The sequence below is a fragment of the Vanessa cardui genome, chromosome 19 (genome assembly GCF_905220365.1).
Source record: "Vanessa cardui chromosome 19, ilVanCard2.1, whole genome shotgun sequence".
Lineage (NCBI taxonomy): Eukaryota > Metazoa > Arthropoda > Insecta > Lepidoptera > Nymphalidae > Vanessa > Vanessa cardui.
This window is the reverse complement of record NC_061141.1, coordinates 6,202,811-6,222,601: the sequence shown is the minus strand read 5'-3', so window position 1 is coordinate 6,222,601 and position 19,791 is coordinate 6,202,811. Positions and strand designations below refer to the sequence as shown.

General features: G+C 32.9%; 1 protein-coding gene across 1 annotated transcript in view; it reads right to left on the bottom strand.

The window, feature by feature from the left end:
* Positions 1 to 526: 526 nt before the first annotated feature.
* The window catches only part of LOC124538053 (transient receptor potential protein), a 28,548-nt gene continuing 9,283 nt past the window's right edge, over positions 527 to 19,791 (bottom strand). The window contains exons 3-20 of the mRNA XM_047115064.1: positions 14,135 to 14,230; positions 13,471 to 13,613; positions 12,160 to 12,361; positions 11,101 to 11,274; positions 9,844 to 9,942; positions 9,268 to 9,403; positions 8,715 to 8,867; positions 8,034 to 8,179; positions 7,351 to 7,591; positions 6,973 to 7,096; positions 6,427 to 6,622; positions 5,618 to 5,782; positions 4,896 to 5,118; positions 4,326 to 4,491; positions 3,852 to 4,009; positions 3,375 to 3,566; positions 1,867 to 1,932; positions 527 to 1,764 (exon numbers count right to left, since the gene is read on the bottom strand). Of these exons, the coding sequence (XP_046971020.1) occupies positions 1,274 to 1,764; positions 1,867 to 1,932; positions 3,375 to 3,566; positions 3,852 to 4,009; positions 4,326 to 4,491; positions 4,896 to 5,118; positions 5,618 to 5,782; positions 6,427 to 6,622; positions 6,973 to 7,096; positions 7,351 to 7,591; positions 8,034 to 8,179; positions 8,715 to 8,867; positions 9,268 to 9,403; positions 9,844 to 9,942; positions 11,101 to 11,274; positions 12,160 to 12,361; positions 13,471 to 13,613; positions 14,135 to 14,230 (3,171 nt within the window). The 3' untranslated portion in view covers positions 527 to 1,273. The remainder of the gene's footprint in view (positions 1,765 to 1,866; positions 1,933 to 3,374; positions 3,567 to 3,851; positions 4,010 to 4,325; positions 4,492 to 4,895; positions 5,119 to 5,617; positions 5,783 to 6,426; positions 6,623 to 6,972; positions 7,097 to 7,350; positions 7,592 to 8,033; positions 8,180 to 8,714; positions 8,868 to 9,267; positions 9,404 to 9,843; positions 9,943 to 11,100; positions 11,275 to 12,159; positions 12,362 to 13,470; positions 13,614 to 14,134; positions 14,231 to 19,791) is intronic.

The following is a 19,791-nucleotide window of genomic DNA, read 5'->3' as shown; positions in this document are numbered from 1 at the left end:
ATAAATTCAATAAAATTAATATTTCATATACTTAGTACAATATGATGTAATTTGTAACTCATAGATTGTCTTATAAGTTATTAATTATTCAATAATTGGAAATCATACAGAAAAATTAAATAAATAATAGCTTGGTATATAATAGTGACCACAATCAGAGCTTGAAAAAACTAATGATGAGTTAACATTAGTCTGCTTTAAAAACCTTTTATTTTATACATTTAATACGACAATTTATTTATGTGGAATAAGGATCAATATATAGCACACATACAATCGCATATCTTTTAAATACTTATAATATAACAATAATAAATACATTTAAAAGAAGAACAGCTCATATATACTTTTATATTATAAATACGTTTTTATCACGCAATTTTTAAGCGACGTTTATTAATCTCACGGAGGCTTTAAAACTATGTATGTTATCAATTTCATTTCATTAATAACATTAATTTTATGGAATTAATAATAGTAAATAAAAACGTTGATTCCGCAAACGGTTCTACTTATAACATATATCAATTTCAATATATGTAGATTTATTTTATGTTTCGATTTCAGTATATTATAATTATTCTAAATTATTCTAATTATTGCTATTAATAATATTTAATTATTATCTCACTAATACGTCAGTATTTGGTCATTCCTTGTTTAATGTAAATTCTTCGAGTATGCACTAATTATTCCGCAAATAAATGCTATGTTGGAAAAATGACAAATATGTATGTGTTATGTCGAAAATTAAAGAAGCTTAGATAAAATTATCGTCTAAAAATATATGATTATAATACGATTTTTTTTTAATGTACGAAGTAAGTAGATATGTGGTCTAAAAATATAACTTCTTAATAGAATGACAATAAAAGTTTGGGAATATCAATGAACATAATGATAGTCAAATGAAAAACAAAATTAAAATATTTAAAGAAGTATTATTTTAAAGTTCGCATTTCATTGTTACTTTGCTCAAATTAGTTGGAAGTATGTGTTGTGTTTAGAAGTTGCATTAAGCTTCTAGAAGCTAAACGATTAATGTAATTTCACTACGACTGTGTTTTCATTGTTTATAGTGCAATAACTTTGATGTTTTATATATGTATATGCTGTAACAAAAATAAAATCATATTTAAGGCACTTAGCTAACTTTAAAATTATCTTTTACATAAGTCAAAGAGAAATAAAAGTATCTAAGACAGAATTATAGCTGTAAATGTTGTAAATATATGTATATAAACATAATTATTATATTTTTTTTCACAACGACCTAAAGCCATCCCGAAACTATTTTACCAGTTACTTTAGACTTCCCTTTATCCGTCACTATTCCTGGTTTCGGTGGACCTGGTGAGGGACTCAGCTTGGAAGGTCCTGGACTTTCCTTGGGCTTTGGTTCTTTCTTCTTAGGTTCCTTCGGTTTATCATCTTTTGGTTCTTCAACCGTAATCGTAACAGATGGAGTTTTTGAGTCCTTCTGTTGATCTGATTCTAATGTAGATGCTGATAGAATTTGCTCTGAAGGTCCACTCGGTGTAGGTGAGATAGGTTTTTGTAGATTCTTATCTTCTTCCTTTGTCATGTATAGACTACTGGTTGGTGATTCTGGTTCTTCTATTTGAATCACATGGTCTTTTGATTCGCCCTTTTTCTGAGGTGTGGTTTCCTTATCGGGCTTAGATGCTGATGTGTCACCAGATTTAGACGGTTCTTGAGGCGAAGGCTTTGTTTGTTTTTGCTCTTCGGTCTTAGCTTGAGAACCTGAAATATTAGGCAACCGTTGAAACATTAATTTCAGTTAAAGTACTAAATGATCATTTTTATTTGGATAACAATAGTTGTATTAAATACAAATAACTTCACCTTTATTTTCGATATCAGCTTCTACTTTTATTTTCTTTGCTTCTACGTTTTTATCTTCTGGTTTTTCTGGTTTTGATGGTTTAGCTCCAACAGGTGGACCATCTAAAGGCATATAAAATATTTTATACATATTCTTACCATTGAATTAGAAATTAGAATGAAAAATATTACAGTGTAAAAATATTCATCATATTTTTTAAATTGATTCTAATCAAAAGATAAACCATTCAGTTTTAAAATACTGGAAAATCTTCGAAAGGAAATTGAGTATATCGCGATTATGCAAATAATGCGTTTGCATGGCAAATTTAAAACAGTTGCGCAAACGTAGCATTACTATGAAGCTGTAATTTAAAATTTAATTCTGAAGATATATTATGTTAACGAAATCAATCATGTGAAGAAATTCGGACTTCATTTTAAAATTGAACTAATGTTAAAAAAGTCATATTATGTTTTTATACTTCTCGTGAGAAGGGAGATTATGGAGAGGGCGCATGCCCTTTGTCACTGCCTTAGTCTATTATTACATTATAATAAAATGTTATAATTATATATCAAAGAATAGCAATGTTGATATTTTTGGCGATCAAGCCCATTTATAAATGTATTATTTTTTCATTAGACATAATGTACCTAACATCTTTTTTTGTACTTCAGATATACCATGTATACCTGTTTATAAAATGCGTAATCAATTCTTATTATGCTTACACCGCTGATCCAATTTTTCCTATACTACTTTTATAATTCACAACACGAGACGGTACTTTACCGACAACGGTAAAGTTTCTTAAATTTGGCACAAACTCAAACTCAAACTCAAATTCCTTTATTCAATATAGAAGCATTACGCTTACTTATTGATTGTCAAATAAACACTACCACCGGTTCGGAAAAAGGAACACCCTGACCTGAGAAGAACCGGCGAAAGAAACTCAGCGGGTCTTTTTTTTTTGTTATTTTTTTTTTTCAAATTAATAAGATACATAGTAGTATATGATTAGAAATAGCCAGGAGGCGATCGTTTCATTCCCAAGGTGTGCTATCGATCATAAACTCGCTAATTGTATAGTAACCTTTTGCACACAAGCGTTCCTTAACAATTTTTTTAAATTTGGCAACAGAAGCATTTTGAACGCTTTCTGGGATCCTGTTGTAGAAGCGTATACATTGCCCCAAAAAAGAGTTACTGACTCTATGCAGTCGAGTAACAGGAGTAACAAGATTGTGTTTGTTCCTTGTACCAATGTTATGAGAATCACATTTTCTCATAAAAACATTAATATTTTTCCGTACATACAAAACATTACAAAATATGTATTGAGAAGCAACAGTCAATATCTTTAAATCTATACCTTAATGATTCACACGTTAGTGCGTAGGTTCAGGCACAAAGCATTACCAACGAGTACCTAATTATTGTTTATGTTTGTTAAGTTAAAGCCAATACTTTAAGAAGAAGAAGATTGAATGTTATAGTACAATATACTTAATATTTATCTTACCTTTCTTTAATTCTTTAGGTGCAGCTCCTTGAGATCCGGACTCTTTAGCCTCGGATGCTTCTCCTGCGGCACCTTCTTCACCATCTGGCTTGCTCTCCGTCTCAGTGAAGTCAGACTTGATCTTGCTCCTCATGAACTTAGCGTACGCGACGCGAGCCGTCGGTGTCACCGAAGATAGGTTTGGATTGTATTCTAGAAAAAAATGGCACTTAATTAGAATTTTTTTTTAATTATTACGATCAATTTTTTATCAATTTTTTCCCCAAAAAAAATTTTTGGAGAAAAAATTGAAAAATTTGGAATTCATACGCGTCCTATATGGCGGATCCTATATAAAATTTTTAAAAGATCTAGAATCATAATGGATCTGAGTATGTGTCTATTTTCCTTTGCTTATAGCATAACCAGTACTTGTAATGTAGTATTCATTGTGTATTGTGTGTAGTAATAAATTAGTAATTGTAATGCAAATCTTACGCAAGAGTTTTTGAGGATCAATAGTCCTAGCTGACACGTTGTCCAAGATATGAGCTCTCAGGGATTGTCTGCTCTTCTTTGTTGCAGCTTCAGCAGTTGTTCCGATGGGGTCTCGTCGTATTGTGCTTCTGCGCACTTTGGCATTCCAGTCTTTCTTCCTGTGAAAAAATAACAAAACCAAATTCGAATAGAAATAAAAGTGTTTTGGTACATGTCTATAAACATTTAGTGCCCAGTACTAAATCCAGTAACAAGTTTTCCATACATGTATCTTATTATATAAAATGTATACAAAATACTGAAGTTAAATATACATACATTTCTTAATCTATAATAATATTATAAATACGAAAGTAACTCTGTATCTGTCTGCCTGTCGCTCTGTCACGACCAAACCGCTGAGCCGAATTAGGTATATACACTAAAATGCAAGCGAAGCCGCAGGCAAATACTAGTAGTCTTATGAATACTAACTTATCGTTTTCACTTCCTCGTCTTACGATAGCTTTTGCGATCTGACTGAAGACGTCCTTAGGCTTGCTCTCCTTCGATATCACATCCTTTATGATTCCTTCCACGATGCCAATGTGGAAGTCCTTCAGGATCCTCCTCTCCATCACTTTACCTTTCTTGCCCGATACTGCGTCAGAATATAGTAACGTTAGTTAGTTTCTTGGTGCTAATATACCGGTTTGTTCGGGTACAATGCTTAAGCTACTTTGGAAAGAAATGTGCGGACTGGGTAAGGATTGTTTTTAGTGGGTTTGGGGTGACACTTATCCAAAAGTCCCTTAAATAGCTTTCCATATTTTATAGGGTTAGGAGACAAGAGGAAGCAGGCGTAAATGAATATTCGGTGACGAATTATAATATATCTCATTTATGTTATAGGTGTAGCTTAATCCGTCGAACATTCCTTATTTTATCCTTTTGTATTAATACGACAAACGATAAATCAAACTCAGATGATTTGTATCAATAAAATCAATCGAAAAGATTTTTGTGTTACTTCAAATACATGGATCATTTTTAATAAGATATTACTTGTGGTTTCCTGAGAGTTGATCCTCGGCGTCTTCATTCCGTTGTTTGCTAAAATATCTATTAACTCGAAGCGCAGCGTTGATATATCCTGCCTGATTTCCATAACGTCGTCCTCCGTCACTCCGACTTCATCTCTGGCTCGTTGTTCCGCGGTTACGTATCGTCTAACCAAGATACGCATGATAGCTTCGTGTTGTTGACGGGCCTTCTCACGTGATTTGTTCTGTGAAAAAAGGTTTTATTAGTCATCCTTAAATTCACATCATTTTCTGTTAAAGCCAAAATAAATTGACAAATCTTGAAACAATTGTATGGCCTTTATGATATATCACTAGTTGGTTAGAACGCGTGCATCTTAACCGATGATTGCGAGTTCAAACATAGACGAGCAGTGTTTGTAATTCATCACGTGCTCGGCGGTGAAGGAAAACATAGTGAGGAAACCTGCATGTGTCTAATTTCAAAGAAATTCAGCCACATGTGTATTTCACCAACTCGCATTGGAACAGCGTGGTGGAATATGTTCCAAACCTTCTTCTCAAAGGGAGAGGAGGCCTTAGCCCAGCTGTGGGAAATTTACAGGCTGTTGTTGTTGCTGTATAATATAAATGTCATAAAGTCACACAGGTCATGATTTTTCTTCCTTTAATTCTGAGCTTTTGGTTTCACTTAATCGTCGATATCATTGTTTTGAAAAAAAAAAAACATCATCTGATACTTACAATTATAGATCCTCTTTCTTTATTATGGAAAACCTTTTGTATCCAGCCGTTCACGTGTTTTGGAGTGGGGATGATGTTAAACGGGGGCGGAACTGTATCGCCGTCTTCAAAGTACGACATCCAGAGGTTGCTTCGAGCGAATTTCCATTCCGTATCGGACCTTTCCTATTTGGACATTAAAATTATTTGTTATTCATAAATTAATAAATTATATAACGTATGCATTACAAGGGCACAGTACTTCGTATAGGTGAAGCAAAAGTATAATACTTTTTGCTAAAACAACAAAATATCTAACCATCGTGACTTTTTTATAGCATTTGAAATTAAGCATGATTTAGTTCAAGGAAGATTTGATTAATATGTATAACTGTCGACGTTGGATTGCGGTAAAGTTGTTGTTCTAATTTTAATATTGTTTCAAAGTGTTGGGACTTTATTATAGATTAGGTATCTAGTTTGTTGACATTAAATTTTATTTATTTATAACTGTTTGATAAAAGTGATAACAGTTTTGTATCATTTGGATCAACCATTTTTTTTCTATTTAGGGTTGAAGAGAATGACTTTTGGTATTGTAGGCTTTTGAAATTTGTTCTCTTGTTTCATTCACTTTGTTACTTATCTAAATAAAATATTTTGACAAAACGAATAACAGTTCTTAAGATTGACGATATCAACATAGAAACTCTCTAGCTTTACAATATCAGTACAGACATTTCACCGATATGGTGACTGATTTTTTATTATGAACAGTCTATTCTTCTTATAATTAGCTAAACTAATTTATATTGGTTTCTGAAACTTACGGAAATGATCTGATAAGAGTTAGACATCATAGCGATAAGCATGTTCAGGAGTACAATGATGTTGATAACGGAGTACGAGCCGAAGGTCAGGAGCGCCCAGAATCTGGTGAAGCTCTTGATACCGGTCAGCTCAAACGTTGTTAAGTCGACCAAACCGAAAGAAGCCCAGAAGAGTGATTGAGATGTTTCGAATAAGCTGTTGAAAAACGTATTAGTATGATTTAAGTGGTAAAATTACTTTCATTACAATTTTCGTAACAAAAATAATTATGAGATTGCATAATGATTGATAGTGATAGTGTAGATGGCATATAATGCTGAAGATCGTAAGGTCCTATGTTTGATTCTCCGATTAGGCTAATTATATTTATTGAATCTGTTATGTACACTCCATATTCATTTAATGGTATTGTGGGTTACAGAAAATATGCCAGCACTACATTAAGTCAGCCGTGACCAATATCGCCCGTTTTTACTGTTTTAGGTGGCTGATTTATTTATTTAATATTGAAATCACGGTATTGTGCCTGTGCTAAAGTAACTTACTTTGCAAATCGTCTCCAAATACTACAAGCTCTTTCTTGAGTATCAAAGTCAGGAATAACGGATGAATGGTGATAGCACTTATGCTTCTCAAGCTCAGCGTAGTACCACATCAGCTGGTTTAGACCTGGTAAAAAAAAATTTAACTATACTTGATGAATTAACTTTTTTATATAAAAAAAATGACAGATCGATAGAGATTATGTTAGCATGATCAGTAAAAATCAAATTAGTTACATATTATATTCCATTTAATTTATTTAAAAAAACAACATGATTTACTCATATCAACCAAAGAGGTTGTAAAAAAGAAATAAATGAAATTCGTTTTCATCAGGAATTTAGAGAGTAATATATATATATAGGATTTTTTGTAGTTACCGCATGCGAAGGCAAATAACACAAGCATATAGACGAAGAAGAATTTGATGATGTCAATGATCATCCTGCCGAGAGACACTTGGAGCGGCCCAAGGTAGGGATTGATGGAGAAGATGTGGACCAGCTTGAGGAAGGAGAAGATCATGCCGGCTGCGAAGGCGCCTTCCGAGAGCAGCATTGGATCGAATGAATCCCAGCGTTCTCTTGGGTACCAAGGATCCTTGCCGCTATGGTAATCCCGCTGTTGATTTAATAGTTAATCGTTATACATATAACCTAGTATGGAAAACGGTCTAGTAAAGCAGTAAGGTAAAGTAACACCATGTAAATTTCCCACTGCTGGGCTAAGGCCTCCTCTTCCATAAAGACGAGGATTTTGGAACATATTTGTGATAGAGCAAAAGTTCCAACAACCACGCTGGTCCAATGCGGGCTGTTGGAAAGCACATGTGGCAGAATTTCAATGAAATCAGACACATGAAGATTTCCTTACGATATTTTCCTTCACCGCCGAGCTCGAGATGAATTATAAACACCAATTAAGAACATATATGTAGTGGTGCTTGCCTGGGTTTGAACCCGAACTCATCGATGCACGGGTTCTAACCACTTGGCTATCACAGCTCTCATGGCAAACGGTAAGTATATAAGTATCGATATGTACCCATATAAAAATCTCATACCTGTACAATATACCATGAAGAGAAACGCAAACTTATCCATGCTATATAAAAGACGTTCGTGATAAAGTCGACTATATTCCATAAATCACTCAAATATTCTAACAGTCCGTTCTCCCAAAGTGATCTTATTTCGCCCCATACTAAACCTGAAACAAATAAATTCAAATCACACGATACAAGGGGTTTTTTATGAATATCGTCATACCCATTATATTATATAGTTTTTAAATACATGATGTTTAATTTAATCCAAGGTTATATATATATATATATAACGCGTATTAAAATTTAAATGGTGATGGCTTTTTTGTGGTATAGGTTGGCGGACGAGCATATGGGCCACCTGATGGTAAGTGGTCACCATCACCCATAGAAAATGACGCTCTAAGAAATATTAACTATTCTTTACATCGTCAATTTGCCACCAAATCTGGGAACTAAGATGTCATGTACCTTGTGCCTTCAAACCGGAACACAACAATACTGCGTACTGTTATTTAGCGGTAGAATAACTTATGAGTGGATGGTACCTACCCAGACGGGCTTGCACAAAGCCCTACCACCAAGTTTTAAATGAACTTTTGGTTTTAGAAGATTTCCGCACCGAAGTCCATTAACAAATGAAATATAAATATTAAAACACTAAAGAAAGTATTAAACATGCCAAAATTTAAAATTTACTTGCTATGAAGATGATGACAGTGGATTCTATCAGACCAGGTAGGGAGCCTCGTTCGCGGCTTTTCCAAAATTCGACCAACTCTTGCAACCAAGATATACCAGACCATTCCAGGACTAAATATTCAGCTCTTTGGGAAGCCAGGGACAGTAACACTGAAAAAATTGAAAACATAAATTATTATTTTTTAAGTACAAATATTATACAATGGGATACATAAATTCCTCTGATGGTAAGTGTTTACTAATTAGATCTTATTTGCGGTCAATGGATAACTTACAATTTATTGTCTTCCTCAGGCTAAATGCATCAATACGAGACTTGTTATTTGTTAGTAGTTCTTGCCTGCGGCTTTGCCCGCTTGTTATTGGGAGGTCATATAATAGGTTGCCTTCTTACCATTGAAAACGTGTTTTTATACCTATATTAGTCTACATATTCGGTATACGGTTGGCCCACTTGTTGGTTGTGTTAAGAAGTTTCAACCAACCTTTACAACGCTAATGTGCCACCAACGTCTCCACTAAGCTTCTCCTAAAGAAATTTGATACTTACTTAGAAACATCATATACGAGGAGCTATGACTGATGAACTTGACAAAGGGTTTCTTCATGAACTGGCCGTATTCGGAATCCGGTGCCAACATGTATATCGTGCAGTAAACGGGAAACATAGCGCCGAGTTTAGCCACCTGTTACAGTAGATATAAATTTAAAAACTTAATCACGCAAACGAAAATGTGTACCTGAGTATGTAGTAAAACATAGTTGTTATTTATATATGTTATGTATTTGTAATTGTTTTATGCTTTAAGTCCAATCCATAATTTATAAGAAAGCTAATAAATAATATACTTACATAGTTTAGCTTATCTACAGAGTAAAGAATTAGTAATACGATAAAGTTCATTTATTATTTGTGCTTAGTTGCGCAAACAGGCTAGTAATGGGAAAATTACACGATAAATTTTACGTATACACAGTTACTTAGTATTAGTACCAGCGATTAGAACTGAAAAAAATAACTATTTAATGGCTGATTTAATGTCAGATTAGCTGATTTATACGATTTGCCTGAGCAAACTTGATTGCGCAAGTAAGCTATTACATGTAATTGTGCAAACTCACGAACCTGTACACATTGTCCTACTATGCTCTTCCTCTTGAATCCTGGCAGACCTTCGTACCAAATAGTTCCTAATAATTGTTGTACATTCGGATGTGCTACGAACTGTAACAAATAATAACGATTGTTGTAATAATAATAACAATTATGTACCAAAAAGTGGTTCATCTTATATTCTAGAAGGGCCACCATGGACAAGTGCCTAAAACAGTTGATTTTGTATAGAAGATCGCGGGTTCAATCCCGATGGTAACGATTTAGCTCAGGCTTGGTAGTGCAGGAAAAGATTGCTAATAAAACTGCATAGGTTGTATGAAATTCTTTGTGTTTATCAACCGTACAGATTGGTGTTCTTTGGTGGAATTAACTCTAAAACATTTTATAGTGGTATTTTTACAGTGTGTCATATTTATATAATATTTATGTACTATAAATATTAATTTCATTTCTTTAGTCTTAAAATATTTAAGATACATTTTAAAACACTATTATGTTTTTTAACAATATGTTCTTTCATTACAAATAACATAATAACAGAACTAAAATATATATACAAGTTAATATCCAATGATAGCTCTACAAGCGTTCATGAATCCTTAGTTTACTAAATGAGATTACGCTTCGTAGCTATTTTTCTAACCTCGTGGCTTATTTTTAATCTAGGTCATATATAATTTTAGGTTATATTTAACAAGCTAAATAAAAAATAACAGCCCCTCGTTACAAGCTGTAATGGCGTTCAGAGTAATTATGTTGCTTATTCAGAATAATATAGTATTCTGATAATTATGTATTAAGATGTAATTTAGGATCGAATTCGGAAAACAATTTCAACAATATCTATTTCATAAGTTTAACACGTTGGATACGGAATCATTTTTTGTAGTTTATCCATTCCTACGGTACGGGGCGTTTAAGACCTCGTATGAAAACTATCTACTTATATACTTGGTTGCTTATTAGACTGCATAACGTTTATGAAACAAAATCTCGATGTGATGTGATCGAATTTTATTTCTAAAGTGTGGTACTTAGACAAAGAGAACCCATATTAAAGTAAGTACACCATAGCATTCTGTTTTTAATAGGCATCATATTACTTTCCTACAGTACATGAAATAGATGTTACGGCCTCCACAAGATAGAGAAATCTATGCTTTACTTAGCCGTACCGCAAGTGACACTCATACGAGGCGTATTAGACCTCGCCCGGAATGGAAAGTATTTATGGAAATATAGTAAGTTTTAGTGTCTTTTTTTTACCATTTTTTGCTTGTACTTGATGGCCAGTTTTAATCTTCCAAGAGTTTGTCTTTCGCCCGGTTCCCAGCTGTCGAAGTCCCAGGGGTTATAGTTTAGCATGATTTCCAGCTCCTGAGATGTCCTCGTGTGGTCTAAAAGTGAGGTGGCGAATTCTTGGCATTGCTGACGAAGGGTCTGTGGGGAAAGAAGAGAGTATTATCGGTCCGAAAATATTTTTACTTATAAGACGACAAGCAATAAAATTATCCTTTAGAAAGAGAATCTTGTATTTTATTTCCAACTTTATCTCATATTTGTCTATTTAGAAGCATAAAGGTAATAAAAACGTATTTTTTAAAGATAATAAAAAAAACATTAATAGCCATAAGTAGCAAAATATTTCAAGTTACGTAACGTAGCTTAAAACGGAGGAACAGGACTGCAACTCCTCAATACAGGTTATTTAATAAAATAGCTAAGAGTACAGCACTTCACTCACCTGCTTGTAAAAACCTATTTAGTAATTATTAATATAATCGATGTCTCTATGATGAACAAGGTTCATTTTTATTTTTAAAATGTTGGCCTTAATTGAGGGTATCCAAACAAAAATAGCAGAAGCATAATGCTCAGTAAAAAGTAAAGTAAAATAACAGCCTATACATTTCCCACTGCTGAGATAAGGCCTCCTCTTCCATTAAGGAGAGAGTTTGGAACATATTCCATCACGCTGTCCCAATGCGGTTTGGTAAAATGAACATGTGGCAGAATTTCGATGAAATTAGACACATGCAGGTTTCCTCACGATGTTTTCCTTCACCGCTGAGCACGAGATGAATTATAAACACAAATTAAGCACATATATAAAGTGGTGCTTGCCTGGACCCGCATCATCGATTAAGATGCACGCGTTCTAACCACTGGGCCATCTCAGCTCAATGAATATTTGTTATTAATAAGGCGTTTCTGTCATTTACAGCAACATACTGACCCTGATGAGAACTGCTCTGTTTTTATTTTGAGTAAGTCTACCGTCTGTCGTTACGACAATACAATAATTGAATTAAGAACAAAGGTTACCTTATATTCTATTCTAAACTCAGTTTCCATGCGGCTTAGTCTGCCCAGCTCCCAAGACAGTTCGAAGGCGGTGAGCAGAGGGTCGGCGGATGAGAGGGCGATGAGGGAAGGAGAGCTCAGTGCACGGTACGCGTTGATACGAGCTTGGGAGTGTCTTAATGAGTCCTCTTGAGATGACTTCACGCATTCGTCACAACCACACCTGGTATAGTTAAAGGGGTTCTATTTTAAGATATTTATAATTTTAGAATTAATTCACAATATTAAAAAAAAATCAGCATAATCAATTATGCCTGAAATTAATATTTCGTAAGACTGCTCTTTTATGTAATTAGTACTATTTTTTACACCGTATTTTTTCAATTAAACTTTAATCATCTTGTCTCTAAAATGCAGCCACAATTAATAATATGTTGGCTGTAAAATATTTCGTTTGATACATATAACATATTTTTTTATTGAGAGTCAGGACGACTGAGAAATTATCACACTCTCGCGTGTAACATTAGTTTATTAATAAGCTAGTTAATAATAAATTTTACGAGATGGTAAACTGACGAAAATCTAAATTCTTACAATTTATTTTGTGCTTCAATACGAAATCTAAAACGTTAGAATTGCAAAACATAGTCTTGTAAATTATTTTGTTACAGTAATTTTTGATATCCACATGAAAATCGAAAACGAATCCAATCTTTGATTGGATAGCATCGAATTTCAAATGACAGCACCATTGTAAGACTTCCAAACAATTAGAACTATAAAATAACTACTAATTTCATACATTTTACCATTTATAATTGTCTTTTACCTATTATGTTGTATAAATTATTTTTTTAGTTTGAGCGAGATCAAGATTTATTCTGTTCGATAATTAATTTATGTTACACGTGTGCAATGAAATAGTGCTTATAACTAACACACTATTTTATTAAACTTAACCTATCAATTTTTAATTTTTCAAGATATCGTTTTCTTCGTTGATTGACATCTTAAATACAGTAATATACCTACTGATTTAGAGTATTTCATCAATCCATATTATAGACTTAAAAAGATATCTTAAAAACAAACTGATTAGAGTTTTTATTTAAAATAGATTCCGTATACAAGATAAAACTATCAACATAATAAGCTAAGTTCATTAAAATCCATTGTGAAATAAAGCGCAAGGCCTGCACAGACCCACATATGGATAGAGAGATCATCGTTGTTAAAAATATATTAATAAAAAAAAATGTATCAACCTTTTTCTATATAGTTTTATTATCTATTTTTATTATGCTATAAACTACGAAGGCCTGTACCTACTTGACGTCGTGGGGCACGGGAAGAGTGGCGCCTCTATCCAGCAGCAATTTTAGTATTTCGTAGTGATTGCGGTGCGCTGCTAGGATCAGAGGTGTTATATCCGACGTGAATGTTGCCGCTGACGCGTCTACGGATTCCCAGCTCTGTGACAAGTATGTTATTTCGTAAAGAAATCATTAGAATTATTCAAAGCCAAGATTTACGACGAACTCAGCAATATCCATTTATTATTTTAATTGTCCATTAATATTATTTAACGTATTTAAACGTAGTTAGAACATCTTTTTATTTAAAATTGAATATTAAAATGTATACTTTTATAACGATACAACATACAAGAATTTTTAAAATAAAATTAGACTATTTAAATAAATATTTAAAAAAGGTTTAATATTCAATTCCACAGAGTGTGAAGTGAGACGGGTAAAATATGTGTTACGATAGTGTATAGGCTGTCTCCATTCCAACATTTTTTTGCCTGAAAGAGTCAAAAAAGCTATCTTCGCGAAATTTAAAATTTCGCGTGTATAATTTTAGAAGGATTATTAGGTCGTAAGCGTCAAGAGTTTATACAAAATTTAACGTAGTTTAGAATCACTTGTAAAAATTAATTGACATATTTTTTTTATATATTCTTCTGTCTGTGTAATATAACGAAGCTTACATAAGGCTCGCCGGGGACATGGTTCTCCTCTTCCCACTGCAGTAGCAATTCCACAGCCTCCACGTACTCCTCTTTGATCGCATGCAGTAATGCATCCTGAAATCAAAAAATATTTTAAAGTTCTATTCGCATCTTATGAAGTCTTTTAATTTCAGTAAGAGACAATAACACGTTTATATTTAGGCTAAATATTTTCTCACGGCCTAAAATAGTAAACAGTATGAAAGAAATGTGTATTTTCATTCATAAATTACCATTACCATACCATTTATTTATTTCTTTGTATTCTATTTTACTTTTTTGTTTTTTATTAAATTTGTGTTACTTTCTCTTTTGTTTTTTTTTTGTGGTGTGCAATAAAGTATAATTCATTCATTCATTCATTCATTACCAATAATCGGATGGTACAAAACCGAGATGGTAATATCTTCAATGATCCAAAATTATCCAGTGGTTTGATCACTTGAATCTTATAATAGCAAATTGCGAAATAAAAACCAACTTATCACCTCTGAGATTTAATTGACTTAATTACTGTTTATAATCTATATATAATCCTCTTGTGTGCGGTATAGGAATGTAATTTACAAAAAAAACCTGTTTATATCAATTCAAGTAAACTGCTTCGTAAAGGCTTGTTTGAATCCTCAATCACTATTCTCCTAAAAAGAAGTGTAGACTTCTGCCCAGTGGCATTATAACAAAGTGTTTATTGATGATTATTTTTAAGTCACGTGTAGTACGACACAACTTAGATGTAGCATCGGCAGATTCAATAAAACCAATTACTGTCGATTGGCACAACAAATAGAAATAGCTCCCTATCGCCATTCGACACTATTCGTCTCCATAGATTTTCGCGTCAGTTCAACCCGAGAAAGCAAGTTCATGTAAATCAACGTGTCAAATTTAAGCATATTTTAGGTCATATGACACTAAAAATTATTGTGTTTGTCTAAAGATTATATTCGCTAAAGAAATAAATATTGATAATTTGGGATAGCGTACTTAATTCGGATGTGATCGGTTTTACGAATTTTGCAGATGCTACATCTAAGTTTTGTCGTACTATAATGTCCTTGTCTAGTCAAGCGATTGTTTAAACGAATGATATGTCACTATGAAGTTAATAAGTTCGATGTTCAATTTCGTATGCGCATATATTACCGACGGTAGCTTTCTGAATATCCTTCACTGAAGGTTTTAATTTCGTGAAACATGTTAGGTTAATTTATATTATAATTTAATGTTATTGAAAAGGTTTGACGGTCAATTGAAATGCTTTAATCAATGACCTAGTAAGTCAATCCAATTTGATGTATGCCTGATATCTAAAAGAAATAAATTAGTTTAGTTTTGTGAGGCAATAAAGTATTTTTATATAAATTTAATTACGATATATTAAAGTCGATACTTGAGATGCTGACGTGAAATTTAACTAAAGAATTCAGATTTTGATCTGGTCGTTTTTGTCGTCTAAAGTTATATAGTTGTTATATCATAATAGTTCGAGGACTTTAATTAAGACACATGTATGTTTTATATTTGTATAAATTATATAATATAATAACTTTATCATCATTATCATTACATAGTATAAAACAAAGTCGCTTACCGCTGTCTGATCCTATATATGCTTAGATCTTTAAAATTACGCAAAAAAATTGATGCGGTTTTTTTCAATAGATGGAGATTCAAGACATACGTTTTTGTATAATACATAGACAATATAGAAAAGTACTGAAAACACTGATAATTTAAGAAGTTTCTAAAGTGATGTCATTGATAAACAAATTCTGTAGTATATTTAGTATCAGTATTGCACTCATGAGAAGCCGGGGCGGGTCATTAGTATTATTATATAAAGTAAAAAAATAAATAGTAAATAAATGTAAAGTAGAATAAAAGCAGTTTTTTAGCGTCGTTTTAGTAGCAACATTAACTTCTCAGAAATTATCGAATCGTAAATATTGAAACGCAATTAACCTAATTTCAAGTAATCCCCTAAAAATCTCATGTTAGTGACAGCTTGTTCTGTACGCTACTAATCCTATTTACGGTGAGAAATTCCAATTTAAAGCTGGAAATGTTTGGTGTGTGGGTTTGTATGTCAGCCGGTCAGACGGTAAACATGAATGTAAAACTACTTGTATACTAATTACGTGCTACGGACACGTAGACGTTATTTAATTTGACAAATTATAATAATTATGTTCTTTTGTGATCATAATAATAATACCTTATTATTTATGATTATGTAACGGTATTTTCGCTTTCGGTTTTGGTGGGTAAGTCAGTGTAACTGCATAAAGGGGCATAAAGGATTTAACATTTTAGTTTTCAAGATTGGTGGTGCATTGCCCATGTAAGGGATGGGAATTAATACTTATATCAGCAATGATTATGGGCGGTGGTGACCACTTACCCTCAGGTAACATTTGATTTTGTATTTTTACAGTTGAATACTTTTGATCCCCAAAATTATCACTCAGTCAAAACATGACCCATATGTAGTCTTGTTATATACGTTTGTTACTTGCTAAAGTAGTTATAATAAGAAATGTATTCATAATATTAAACATCTTATTACTCCTAAATTTAAATCATATTATCTATACTGGAATAAAACTAGTTAAAACGGATTTGAATCGCGTATATTAATTATTTTTGACATCTCGACGTTTCGAGTACTTTACAGCGTTCGTGGTCACGGGATGTCAAAAATAATTAATATACGCGATTCAAATCCGTTATAACTAGTTTTATTCCAATGTGTAATAATCGCGAAAATTTAAGACAACATTATATTATCTATAGTAATATTATAAATGTGAAAGTAAATCCATCTGTTTCTCTCACAACCAAAGCAATGAACCGATGAAAGTCTAAGGAAGGACATTGGATACTTTTTTACCTAAGTCATAACAAACCCCTTAAAACACGAACGAAGCAGTAGGCGACAACTAGTTTAGTTTAAATAAATAAATAAATAATAAATAAATATGAGACAACATCACATACATTACTCTGATCCCAATGTAAGTAGCTGAAGCACTTGTGTTATGGAAATCATAAGTAACGACGGTACCACAAACACCCAGACCCAAGACAACATAGAAAACTAGTGATAATCTACATCGACTCGGCCGGGAATCGAACCCAGGACCTCAGAGTGGCGTACCCATGAAAACCGGTGTACACACTACTCGACCATGGATGTCGTCAATAACTCTTTAGGCTACCTTTAGTAAATCTAATTACTTATATTTAGATACAAGAATAACAAAACACGTTATAAACTCAATATAACACAATACAGGACTTGTATCCTGTGGTAGGGCTTTGTGCAGGCACGTATGAGGTCGTTCACACTAAGGCGGTGTCCCTATAGGTTCACCCATTAGTTATTCCACCGCAAACATCATTTACTTTGTATTGCAATGTTCCGGTACGCAGGGTGAATAGTCTAGTTTATAACAAGCACAAGATATGTATATAACTCATTCGATTCTTGTGTGACCTTTACTTGATACAATATACTTTATATGTTATGTTACTGACTATTATTTGGACCAATTTCTTATCTGTGTTTGAAAAAAAAAGAGTCGGGATAACTCAGTGGTTAGAACGCGTGCATGTTAGCCGATGATTGCTGGTTCAGACCCCGGCAAGCACCACTGATTCGTGTGCTTCATTTCTCTGTCTTTATAATTCATCTCGTGCTCAGCGATGAAGGAAAACATCGTGAGGAAACCTGCATGTGACAAATTTCATAAAAATTCTGCCACATGTGTATTCCACCAACCCGCATTGGAACAGCGCGGTGGAATATGTTCCAAACCTTCTCCTCAAAGGGAGAGGAGGCATTTAGCCCAGCAGTGGGAATTTACAGGCTGTTGTTGTTGTTTGTTGTTGTTTGATAAATAAATATCATAAAATAGATACATAGTATTGTAAACATATTGAAAATAATCATGTAAATAAAGCTTTGAATTATAAGGATAACATTGAGGAGAGACTGTAAAATAGCTGTTAGCCTAATTAATAGCTCTTGTCGTAAACCACAAGCAAAACCTTTGGTTTGGTAATTTAATCAATGCTAGAATAAAGTAAGACGAAAGATTCGAAAATCTTATTTTAATCTAAATAATTGTAATATGTACAAACTGAGTACGATACAAAACTTATTACATCGGTTACTCAAGTGTTACTATTTTTTGTGCCGTCATGTCTAATTTTTTACATCAGGATCCTAGTAAACGTTCCTATATTACTATTCATAATAAAACAATCTAAAAAGTGCTGTGTATGTATTAAGCGTTACACATAACATGTTACATTTAATTCAGTGTGTAATTAAAAAGTTAATCTCTAGTTTATTTAATTAAAATTTTCCAATTGTCAACAAGCAAGTGTTATGCTTCATTGTTTCGTGATACATTTATTTTTTAAATTTAATATTGTCCCACGGGGCACCAGCCTGGAACGCTAACTGTGCCTTTACTATATTATAATAGTACCTACGTATTTTATATACACGATAAATAAATTAACAACGTTTGAAAACGATTTAATGACAAGTAAACTTGTTCTTAAAATTCCTATGTAAATTAAAACAATACCAAAAATATTTTTAATGATTTTTATATAAATACGTACATATTAGAGAATGTGAGTGAAAAGTCAAAGGGGAAAGTTACGTTTAGTTTACTTTAGCGCAAATGGCGTTGAAGAACTTTGCTCCAAAAAAAATATTTAATTTAAAAAAGTTGCATTTTCAACTGAAATGAAAGATACTGTCGTTTAAATTTCTCGTGCTGCGATGATTCAACTTTGGCCTATCCACGCCTGACGTACTATTCTACTTTGAATGTCAAACAAATGGTACAGCACGTGTCATTGCAGTGATTTGTACACCAATATCCTTCGCGTATTAATAGCGATACTGGCACACTTTGTACAATTTGTATGTATTGGTGGTTAGACGGCTTTTTTCAATTTGGGGAAGACAAAACATCTTTTTTCTTTATAAAAAAAATAAGGTAATGACGTCATGGTAAACAGTTACAACACTTTTAAGAAAATTATAAGCGCCGAGATGGCCAGTGATCACATCAGTAACACACGTGAATCTTAACCGAAGTTGCTAGGCTCAAACCCGGGTAAGCACCGAATATTTATGCATTTTCTCTTTGTTTAATTCATCTCGTATTTGGCGACTGGTTGATAACTGAATGAAACGTGTATGTCTTGAAAGAAAGACTTCCACATTTGTATCAGTCTATCCAGACTGACGTAGCCTAGTGGAATAATTTTTAGATGTTAAAGATCCAGAGATATACTGTAATAATTGATGTTTTATTAAGTTCATTTTATATTACATATACAGTAAAAAAAATATGAGTAGTTTAAAATGTGTACCCTATTTTTTTTTCATGGATTTATTTTGGTTACTTCCGGATATAAATAGCTCTTTATAATATATTTAGAATTTATAAACATGTGTTTACAAGTTTAAAGATAAAATATTATAAAAATCTTGACGCATATCCTGTGTTACGAGTTAAAACGGTTACTGTGACCCCGCTCTTACTAATACAATTACAGGCAAGCTCTAGGCTCTAATAAAACCTCTTTATAGGATGCTGGAAGTTTAC